The 12160-nt window shown below is 38.6% G+C and overlaps 1 protein-coding gene across 1 annotated transcript in view; it reads left to right on the top strand.

Moving 5' to 3' along the window:
- The window catches only part of GFRA1 (GDNF family receptor alpha 1), a 132626-nt gene that overhangs the window by 102833 nt on the left and 17633 nt on the right, over window positions 1-12160 (top strand). Inside the window, exons 6-7 of the mRNA XM_030950745.1 lie at window positions 1640-1774; window positions 4821-4999. Coding sequence (XP_030806605.1) covers window positions 1640-1774; window positions 4821-4999 — 314 coding nt within the window. The remainder of the gene's footprint in view (window positions 1-1639; window positions 1775-4820; window positions 5000-12160) is intronic.

The raw sequence follows: 12160 nt of genomic DNA, 5'->3' as shown, positions 1-12160 counted from the left end.
CTTCTCAGTCCTTAGGAAGGTTTGAAATATCTGACCTGCTGGGGTAATGCATTCAGTGACACTACTGGCTTCAGCAAGTGCTCATCGTACAGCAGTTTCCTGATCCAGATGAGTGATGAACACTTGCTGTACATCTTTCAGGACACAAAATGCCTGCTTTGGTTTCATTTCATTCGTGGTTGCCTTTCACTGGCATATAAATGGGAGAATATTTACCCAACAGTTTGTAAGAGTTAGAATGGCCCTGTGGTTGGAAAATTGTTGACAGTTTTCAGGAAATAATCACTTTACTGAAGAAGCAGTGAAACAACAGGATTAATAATAGTTTAATACCTGCAAAGAATCTGCTGTACCTTTTCATGCATGCTGGTTTTTGCTCTGTTCATCACCCTAACCCACTCTGCTGGCAGGTCCCTCATGAGCACCCTGGGGTGCTCCAAGATGCGCCAGGGCTCCCCTCAGCATCACCAGCATTCTCTTTGCTCATGCATTTCAAAAATGTTTTTCCAGTCTGGCTGCAGACTCAAGGAGGAAGCACAGGTCTGGGTACCATTTCAGCCATTTATTTGCAGCTAGAATTAAAATGAGAAAAAACACAAGTGAGGAAGGAAAATCCCTAAAGATTTTTAAGTGCAGCTCTAAGGACAGTCCACGTGTGTTTGATTTGGCAGCAAAGCCTTTCAAAGAGGAGCTCACCTTCTCCCAACCCATCCCTCCCTCTGCTATGGTTTTCTACCTGTCAGTTCTGCTGGTGCAGCTCTCTGTGGGAATCCTTTTTGGAGGGAAGAAATGTGTCTTCAGTGTGTGAATCGTGTTACAGCCCCTGAAGTGATTGCATTCAAACAGCAGAGGGTGTGAAATACAGCCCAGGGCTGGGTGTCAGAGGAGCCAGGAGCTGTCAAATCTGTGGGTCAAAGCCCTGCTGTGGGTCTGTGTGGTGAATCCAGCCCTGAATGCATGACTTCCCAAGGGCTGTTTGCCATCTTAGGGTGGAAGGAATGTTCCAGTGCTGTGAAACCCAGAGCACTGGGAATATTTCTCTGTCTGCTCTGGGGTGCCCTGACCCCAGGGGAGCACTGAGTTTGACTCTCATTCGTGGAGAAAGTTTCCTAGACTTCAAGATAGACTGAAATCCACAAAAGTGTGAACTAGATTATAGAGAGTAGTGTAGGTGTATCACTTGGTGGGAAATTTAGGTTTTGGGATTTTTAGTATGTTGTAGATGGAAGGGAGATGGAGAGCACAGGGTGTCATCCTGGGTTTCTTCTTCATGCTTCTTCCTTCTTCTCCATGGGTTTGGGTGGCATTTTGTAATTGAGCAGAAAAGTCTGCATTGTGGGCTCTTTGGGATCAGTTGCTGGGTTAAAAAGGAAAATAATCTAGGTGTCAGTTCTTAATTGGATAGTTTAGTCTTAAAAGGCCTTGTAACAAGAGATTGTTGGCCATTTTGTGCCTCCTAATTAAAAGCTGCTGAACTCACAGTAGTGAGGCTGTTTTACTGATAAGAAATAATAAACACTTGAGTCCCAACATGAACTACTGTCTCAAGTGCCTTCAATCCAGACCCAGAGAAACCCACAGCTGGTACCCTGACACAGTGCAGAGGTTGCTGACAGTGCTGTGCTTCACTCTGTGACAGGCACCGTGATGACCCCGAACTACATCGACTCCAGCAGCCTCAGCGTGGCCCCGTGGTGCGACTGCAGCAACAGTGGCAACGACGAGGAGGAGTGCAAGAAATTTCTGAATTTCTTCCAGGACAACACATGCCTTAGTGAGTACAAAATTAGGTGTCTTTTAATGTGTTGCAGTGTGTTTCTGGAATTCCTTTGCTGCTTAAGCGTGTTACGACGCATCAAGGCCATCACTTTGCACTTTGTCGAGCGGGGTTCTGTTGTAGGTGTAAAAATAAAAGAATGAGCAAATATGCCTGATGCTGTGGTTTGTGGACATGATTTCAAACATGAGAAGCTCTTGGGGAAAAAAATAGAACCCAAAGTTGTATGATATTGAAATATGTTTACATCACAGGTCATATTTGGAGCCTAACAGTCAGGCAGCATCTTTACCATGGAATTGCAGCACCTGAGGGGTTTCTGTATAATTTAAGAACTTCATATAAAAAGACATGTAGTTTAGGATATGAAGGATTTGCCGTGAGTAAGTATAAATTGGATTGTGCTTGCAATTTACAGCCAACTTCATTTTTTTTAGGATATTGGATCTCAGATGCCTGGTTTTAACACAAGCCTTGATAGTAACTATTGTAAAGATCTTGTTAAATTATTGATTTTTTTTTCTGTCGGATTCACTTCCAAATTAGGGGCTATTATAAATTTCAGAATGGCTCAGTGGAGTCAATTTTGGCAGGTTCTCTTTTCAAATTTCCTGTCTGCCTGGAGCGGCATAATTGGATGATGTGGAGTGTGCATCAGAGTTTTAATTTCAGATAAATGAGGAGACCAAAAGAGCTTGGCTTCCCTAGCCTAGCAGAACAGAAGTTGAAAGGATATGTGATTGTCCTCTGAAATTGCATTAGCAGGGCAAACCCAAGGAAGGGAAGGGATTACTTCACCTGCAGGACAATGTTGGCATAAGATCAAAAAGGGAGATATTTGCCATACATATTTAGGCTTGAAATGGGAAAATTTTTAACCATCAGACTAAAGCTAAGAAATAGGCTTCCAGTAGGAGTTTTGAGGGAAAAAGTGGTTTAAAAGTCATATTTCATCAGCTTATGCAAAGAAGCAGATATCATTGCTTCTCTCCAAAACAGTAAATGAGCTCAGTGATCCAGACTGGCCCGTCCAGCTCTACAGACTTGAGCTGATGCTGAAGCAGGGCTCAGTATTTTACTTGAGGGTCTGAAAATCCCCATTGGTAGCTTCTCAAGAGGCAGCACTGCAGTGAAGGCACAGGGAGTTCTGTGCACAGAAACCTGAGCTGCTCTGTGGTACACTATTTATTAAGCTTCGGAAGAACGAATCAATTACTCAAGTTCATTTAACAAAAGAAAAAGAGAAAAGAGTTCAAACTTTATGAGGGGTAAAATTTAACAATATGCCGTAAGACCTTCGAGCCTAATGGCAGTTGCCATTTATATCTATTGCAGAAGCTCGGATTTTATTCATTTGTGAATGCATTAATTTCTAGAGTGTTGCAGGTTCCTTTTGGAACATAAAGACAGAGCGTTTCCTTGTCCTTCCTTTTGCCATCAGTACAAAAGCATTAATGAAGACAAATCAAAGACATTGGAGGTTACTGGAAGACAAATTATGTCATCCTAGCTGCAAGATCATGTCTTCTTCAGGAAGAAATTAAAGGTGTTTCTGGATTTTCTACAAAGTTTCGTCTTTCACATAGAATAGGAATTTTTAGAAATTTTATTTTCATTAGCGAGACTTCCACTGCCTGGAGAAAGTGTCATTAAAATCCTTCCCACTTCTTTTATACAACACAAAAACTTATTTTTCCACAGTAGGAAGAAACTAGGAATTTCTTGCTAGTCTGTTTTTCAGTATATTTCCCCTTCAAAATGGAAAACAAGCCTGATATTTGGGGCATTTACAGCAAAGATCTAGTTGAAGTTGCTCATTATAGTGGGGCTGGACTGGAAGACCTTGAAAGGTTCTTTCAACCCAAACAATTCTGTGATTCTGTCATAGAATCGTATAATATTTCAAGTTGGAAGGGACTCATAAGGATCATTAAGTATGATTGTATGAAATAATTGAGGACTAATTGTAAAGGCCACTTGTTACTTTGAAAACTGGAAGGATTGCAGGTATTTCTGTTGCCATTCTTGCAACAGTGGAAACAATGAGTTACTGTGATTTTAGGAAATACTGTTTTTTATATTGCCTTATTCATGGAAACACAAGAAAACTTATCATATCCCCCTTCCCACTTTGTCTCCATTAATGCAGCTCATTCTGGTGTTTTTTACAAATTCTTCTCTTTGCATCTTGAAGTTCTGAGAACTAATATCAGAGTAAAATACATCTTTTTCAGAAGAAAATTACATGTAAATTATTTTATAAGGAAAGGAATGGCACTGAGAAGAAGTGTTAATAACTTCCACATATTAGTCCCCAGTGAAATTGTTTGATTTATTGTACAAAGAATTTGAAATAAGAAATCCCCAAATCCTTGTTGAATCCCCAAAGACCCGATTAAGAACTGTTTTTCTATTTGTTTATAAAAAAACTCCTACCAATTTACTCTTGCTATAAACACACTCTTTAATCCTGTGAAACTGTGATAAGCTTTTTAACTTTTATATTCTAAAGTTTTAGTTTAACCATGTTTCCCTCACCGAATTATGCAGATTTTGATTGAAAATGGTAAGGAAAAGATTGCCTTAGTTAAACTATTTTGTAGTTTTAGGCATATTAGTTTTATTACAAGAAGCTGAAGAAATAAATATTTATCCAGTTCTCTGTTTTTAGCTTGCTCTGTAACTTCACTTGCCTAAATTAGGACATGACATTCATACTGTATTTTAAATGTTGAAAGTAAATTTTTGAGTCTTTGGGATGGTAACAAATATGATTATGGTAAGTCTTAAAGCTTCTATCAAGAATTACTGGAAACATTACAAAGAAGAGGCTGCACCAAATAATTATGTGACCCCAGATTTTCCATTCATGTTTCTGATAGGTTCAAAAATAAGACACAGTTTTCAGCATAAAATTGAGTTTCTACAAATACACATTTTAAATGTAATAATAATAATAATAGCAGCAATAAAAAACAGCTCAGTTCTGCTTTTTGCCTTTTTTTTTTAGAAATAGAAAATTGCCTGTAATTTATTTTCACAGAAAATGCAATTCAGGCCTTTGGCAATGGCACTGATGTGAATGTCTGGCAGCCAGTCTTACCAGTACAGACCACTACAGCCACAACCACGACAGCTTCCAGACTTAGAAACACAGGGTCAGAGACCACCAACAATGAAATACCCTCCCACAATGATTCACCAGCATGTGCAAACCTGCAGGTAAGAGTTTTGTACTTCTTGTTGTGCATAAATGAAAGTTTTTCATAGGTACCTGTCGAGGAGTCTCACACTGCCTAACTAGATGCCTGCCTCAACTGGAATATCTGTTTATTCCCATGGTGTAGTTACAAGCTGCATATGTTGTGAGCTGTCAGACACTCTTATTTTAAATCAGGAACTTGCATATCTCAAAGTGGACTTTATTGCCTCGCTGTCTCAGAAACAGGGGATGGTATTTAATTTCTTATCACAGGTTTGAATATGAATGTGGCACTCTCCAAATCCTGCCAGGATATGTCAGATTAAATTAATCCCTTGAGTACTCCTAATTCAGAGGGAACTCTTAATGTGAGCTAGCATGTCCTGCTGCCTTCTTTCTTATGTTATTGGTATTAAACTCAAGAAGGTTTTTTGGCTGAGTAGGTCTGGATATTATAGAACATATGGTGATGCAAGCTATACGTTGAAGAAGCTGGACAAAGATAAAACTTTTGAATCAGGCACTCTGCTGAGCTGAGGTCGAGGTCAAGATGTGATTTTGGGCCAATGGCTGTAGTGACTTTCTTTGACACTTAAATTAGGCTATTGATAGTGGATCGTTGATTCTGGATTTAGAGGCTCACCTCTTGCTAAAGACTAAAAGACAGTTTTTTCAGCTCTTTGAAAGATTGAAGGGCTTTCGGGCAGGAGAAGACAGCAGAATCAAGGCGGGAAGAAGTCAGTAGGAAATGTAAAATGAAAACATCCTTAGGCCAGATTGGAATCGGGCTGTAAAAATTTCTGGTGGTTTAAATACAAAATTAGGTCAAGCAGGGATAGATCAGCTTGTCCTGTTTATTTTTGTCTTTACAGAAGGAAAATTGCTATGTGACACAAATATAAGTGTCCAAGCTTTAAGGTCTCAGCTGGTATTAAGATAATTTTTTCTGTATCTCTGGATTTCACTGTTAAAGCATTGATTTTTCACTTCCTATTAAAAAAAAACCACTTTGTTTTCTTAATATTAAATGGTTCCCTGTCCACTGAACTAGAAATATTTTATTTCTAAGAAGTATGTTTTGCTTCTTAATTTTTTCCTGCATCGCTCTCTCTCCTTCATCCTTTTCCAGTTCCCGCATCTATTTTGCATTGGAAAATTGTATCTGTATCAACATGAGGGACATTTCAGAGACACAAAGTATCGGGGGTCAATGATAGAGGGTGCTGAGTTTAGGTCCTTCTGTTTTAATTCTGTTTTTCTCATGGATGCATTCATTATTATTTAAGCTTTGTAAGTTATTGATAAAAGAGACAGTTGGAGGGATATATTGCTATTTGCAATAGTCATTTAAACAAATAGGATATACTGAAAGAAACACAGCCTTTTAAACCTGAAACTTGGAATATCTTGCATTTAGAACAAGACCTTGATGGGATATTGAGCCACTTCATGTTATATTAAAAAGTTGTGTTATGGGAGAGATCACATTTTCCTTCAGTGTTTGTACAGCCCCCTGTAGAGTCAGGCCTCCAGATGCTACCAAAGTACACATAATAAATAAAGAACTGAAGAAATGGCAAGTGATCACAAATCCCATTGGATTCACTTGAATTTGCAAATGTTCCTTAGGCCTGAATAGATGTTCTTGTGTTTTGAAAATTACTTAAATTCTTCCCTGTCCTTCCTCCTGTTACTGTGGCATTTTGAAGTTACATCCCACATGAGTTTATCAGCTCTGGTTTAAAGCTGTGCTATGACTTCAAGGGTACCCCCTGATGTACTTGGCACAAGAAATAAAGGTTGGTAGGGAAATTAGGTTCCTTTAAATAAATGATCTCTGGTGTTTGGTAGAAAATGTAGATAAAGTCTGCACTAAAATGTCACTGAAGTTATGTGAACCAAGCAGTTCTATTCCTGTGAAGCACAATATTCCATGCCTGCCACTTCCTTCTCTCAGAACTGAAACACAAAGAACAAAGCTCTAATATTTTAATGCATTTTTCAAAAAGTAACTTAAAAACAGAGCCAAAACAAGCCCACAATTTTTAAAAAAGAAACCTATGTTTTTTGGACAGTATGGTGCCACTTTGCATGTGAGACTTAAACCCTAATGCAAATTTTATAAAAGAACCGGTATTCATATTGCACTTGGAGAAGGGTATTCATTCCAAGCCTCTCCTCCCATGAAAATATGCCTTTGTAGTGTTTTCAAAACATGAACTAGTGCAGCCAAAAGCTTTTTTATATGCTTAGCAGCTGAGCTGAAAGGTTTCTAAAAGGCAATATAGCCTGAATGCTGTGAAAAGTCAAATTACGAGCATCAGTCTTAGCCCAAAACAACAATGGCAGAGGAGGGCTAAGGAAGTGGTCATTGAGATGCAACAGGGCTGCATATTCTAGTTAGTGGGTTAAAAAATACAGCAAAGGAAGAAAGAGCAGGAAGTGATTGATTAGTATAAATTGCCAGTGAAAGAAATACAGCAAGGGAAGAAAGAGCAGGAAGTGATTGATTAGTATAATATGGCACAGAAATGAGCAATACCAACCTCCCGGGGCTGTAAAATACAGGGCACTAACCCAATCTGCCAGGAGCACCACTGACTGAGCAATTTTTGATACATTTCTCTCTGACTTGTTCAGAATGGTCATGTGAGGAGCAGGACTGCAACCATGGTTTTGTTGCTGTGCCGTGTTCTCCTGCACAAGGAAAGCTGGGAATCTGAAAGGTGGTGGATGCTTGAAGAAAATACGAGATATTTTTTGTTTACCTGTACTCAATATTTACTTCAAAAACCTGTTGAAGATTTGGAATTTAAAATAATGTTTATTTTCGTGATGCTGCTTAGAAGTTGTTCTTCATTTGAACTTACCATTGCTATGAGAATTTGCAATTCATTCTATTATGGGGTGTTGTCTTATTTCAAATTGGTACAGCAAAATGTTTATTTCTGATATCTGCTTACTTTATGTTTACATATACATGGATTGTTTGAGATACTCTTTTTTTTCTGTCCCTCAATTAAATCAGCATTCTCTCTTTGCTAGGAAGATGCTTGATTTATTCAAGAATCCTTTAAACTCTTTTTATGAACCTGACTTCTAACAGAATTTGCTAAACACAGTAAATAGTAGTTGGGTTTATATGAAATGCTAAATTTAACTATATTTGAAGTGCCTAACATCTTGCAAAGAATCCTCAGCGCCATATAAAAATAACATAAAGTATTGTGAACAAAAAGGAAGATGAATCCCAACAGCACGTTCCTTATACAGGCAGATTTTATTAAGTAATTGCCAACCCTATTTTTTTTTTCTGGTGGCTTCACTCTGATGTTTTCTATTTAACTGACATATATGTTAATCCGTCATTTTCAGTCATAACTTGCGTTCAGTATGCCAGTCAAAAAATGGTTCTGGTCTTCCAGTCTCATGCCCTACCCCCACTGCCTGAACCATCGTGTTGAATTATTATAAAGGGACAAAAGAATGAGTTTGGATGTGTACTCACACCATGTACTCTTCAAAAAAAGGCTGCCTTTGCGTTTAGGAGAGATGGATAGAACTGAAGGATGATAATGAAATGAACCTCAAGTGATAGATTGGACCAGTTGTTCCTGGGTCATTGCAGACATAAATAAAAAACAGACTTCCACGCTGGCTTTTCTATAATATTTTAAAGGATGTTTTGCAAAAGACAAAAATTGTAGAAGTCAAGATGGTTAAGGACATTTAAGTAAATACATGCATCAAAGTCTTGCTAGCTAGCTCTATACTTTGCTTTCTCATATTTATTATGTCTTGCTCTTGCTTTGGATGTTCAGCATTCAAAGAGAAATTAGGGTTGTTGTGCTTTTGAAGAATGTAGCAATGGACAGATATAATTGAGATCCATGACTCTTTGGCCTGAAGACAAGTCCAGTATGTAAATGTTGTTGTGCTCTCAGCAGAAAAATTTTAAAACTATGAGATATGAATTGAAAATATCAAGCATTTTGTGGGGAACATTGGGAAAGAGAAATCTGGATACTTACATATATAAATTCTTTCTATTTGCATGTAAGATTTGGGGGTGTTTTTAGCAGATGTGGCCATAATGCAAGCCGCTCTTCCATAAATTCACGTAATTCTTATAATAGTGAATCCTAGGACAAAAGCAGGAGAAAGGGCTCACATTACTCTGAGGAGAGCAGGAATTGAGTGTGACTGAGACTGAAAATGACTCTGCTTTTGCCCTGTAGATCTGTCTGTGCAGACCTTCAGCACTGTGCAGGGAGCTGCTAATCTGGTGGGTTAAGTACCCTCTCTAACTGCTTAATGTTGCTTCCCAGGTGCTAAATACAATTATTCAAAGCATTATGTAGATGTTTGGAGAGGGTTAAAAGCTCCAGTGCAGCATTCTGAGGATCAGGACACAGCAGGTGTGGATCTCCACGGGCTGGTAATTGGGTGGTGGGTGAGCATAAGCAGGAAGCACAGGCAGTGCGTAGGGGAGGGAATGGCACAACTGCTGAGATGGAGCACTGGGGTGGAAACAAAGCTTGTTTTATCCCCTGAGCACCACTGTTAACTCACCCATAGACCTGGCAGCCTCTTTCCCCCATCCCTCACACAACCTGTGAACTTTTTGTGATATACAAGCGCTGACTTTTCAAATGCCCTGCCTGCTCCATCCCTTGGGAAAGTCCTGCTTGGACCACTTCCTCTGGGCATTCCAGCTACACAGAAGGATATAGTCTGGGGCAAAAGATGGACACCAATATAAAACTCCCAATGCTGTGCCAGAACCAAAAGAAAGGAGAAAAAAAAAAAAAGACTTAATGTTTTCTATGAAAAGATTTAAATCTACCTCCTGTATTTCCAGGATTAGCTGACATAATGGGGTCAGCCTGCTGGTAAGAGTGATTTAGAGAACACTTATTGGCAGCTTTTCTGCTAAAAAGGCAATGTCTTTAATTTGCTTTAGTGGCAAGTCCCTTGTACCTAAAGAAGTCTTGAGTGCTTTGTGTATACAGATTAAGATCTGACAGCCATGGCTAACTTAAAGTTTCATCTTTAATCTTACACTACTAATTCAGAGAGCACTAAATGAAGTTCTGTTTTGCCACAACAGATACTCCTTTGTCCATTGATTTCATTGACACTGGTTTCAGGCATGTTAATCCTTGTTTTCTTCAGCACCATGCTGGAGTGGGTCCTCAGAAAATGTGGATGTACAATTCCCTGAGACTGTGATCATTTACTGCATGACTCTTGCCAGATCCAGAGGAGTTGAGGGGAACATCATGGAGACATGTTGGGGTTTTCAGTCTGTGTGGAAATCCTGGTGTTTCCTGTCAGAAAAGCTGCCTTGCTGTGCAGACAGTGGATCCCAGTGCCACAGGCTGGTTTGCAGGGAATGTGTGTCGTGTTTGTGGGGTGCCCCATGGCAGGAAGGAATGATGCATGTGACTCCATGCTCTTAGAAGGCTAATTTATTACTTTATGATCTATATTAAGAATACTAAACTAAACTATACTAAAGAATACAGAAAGGATACAGACAGAAGGCTAGAAAGATACTGAAGAAAACTCATGACTCTTTCCAGAGCCTCAACACAGCTTGGCACTCATTGGTCATGAAGTCAAAACAATTCACAGCAGAAACCAATGAAACAATCACCTGTTGGTAAACAATGTCCAAACACATTCCAAAACAGCAAAACACAGGAGAAGTAAGTCAGATAATTATTGTTTTCATTTTTCTCCGAGGCTTCTCAGCTTCCCAGGAGCAAAATCCTGGGCAAAGAGATCTTTCAGAAAATATGATGGTGACAAATGTGCACACACACGTTTGTGTTCATGGTATGGTTGTGTGGGTGCTCCCACTCAGAGCTAGACTGAGCTTTTCACCTTCTTTGCCAAAGAATTGCAGGACCACACAAGATAGGTTGTTTTCAAGTTTGTTGAAATCCTGCTGAAGTTAAAGATGTGATTCATACAGCTGGTGAATGTCTAAGTGCAGGGGAGTCCTTTGCCTCTCTTTTGAGCAGAGAGGAACAGTGGGAGGATGTGGCCAAGGATCCAAACCCAATAGCTCAGACACATCATATCACTGTCAGTGCTGCTGTGAGACGTCAGCCATCAGTAGTCAGGAAAAAATTGTTCTCATTTACCAGGCTTGGCTGAACTTCTGAGTTGAACATCAGGCCCCTTACAAGATCAGTTATGATTTGTGGAGTGAAATAAAGGCTAAAACTTTACAAGAGGAAAGTAATCACATCTCTGTTGTTATCACCAGTGCTTAACACTCAGTCTTTTTGGCATGGAGATCTCTCTGTAAGACTGGACCTTATATTTAATGATCAATACTCTGATTTTTAATGTTTGAAGTTGGGTGTAATAAACTCTTTCTGAAAGACAGTGACATGGTTTATGTTGCACATTAGAATTACAGTTTAAATTGTGGGTTTCTGATTAGCATGCTTTTCATGAGACCAAAATATTGTGCATGTATACTGCTGAAGAGCATAATACTTCAGAATTATTTCATCAATGATAAAATATTTTATGGTTCATTTAAAAAAAAGTTTTAATAGTCTGAGTGTCTTTAGTGTATTATAATAATACAGCACTTTATAGCAGACTGTAAAACTCCAGACTACAGTTTTAGGAATTGTGCAATTTTGTTTTATAGTTTAATAATTGTTCAATTGAAAATGAGTATGAGGTTACTAAAAACCAATTTAACGACTTTAAAAAATACAGCGTTGTGAAAATGCACTACAGACTTTTACAGAAAATTGAAAATTTTTGGGGGAGATTATAGTTTTTATCCTCAGAAAGAATTTTGCAAATTATTGCTACTAAAACCAGATTTGCATTTGCAGTGTTCCCCTAAGCTAGTTATTTCTGTGTTTCACATGAGTATCCTCTTAGAAGAATACAACAGAAATACAAAATGCTAGAATAAACCAGAATCCAGAAATTAGATCTCATCAGATAAGCCAAATCAGACTATTCGTAGCCCTTGTTATTACTTTATGTGGTTCTTCATCATATTGAAGGTATTCCTAATGTCAGCCAACTCTAGTTCTCAATCAAATACCAAGTCCATCATGTATTTCCCTTTTAAAACAGATAGCTCACTACAGTCTGCAAAAAACAGCCATAAAAAGGAGTACAGTATTGTAAATTAATTTTAG

This window comes from Camarhynchus parvulus, chromosome 6, assembly GCF_901933205.1.
Source record: "Camarhynchus parvulus chromosome 6, STF_HiC, whole genome shotgun sequence".
Classification (NCBI taxonomy): Eukaryota; Metazoa; Chordata; class Aves; order Passeriformes; family Thraupidae; genus Camarhynchus; species Camarhynchus parvulus.
This window is presented reverse-complemented; position numbering and strand designations above follow the sequence as displayed.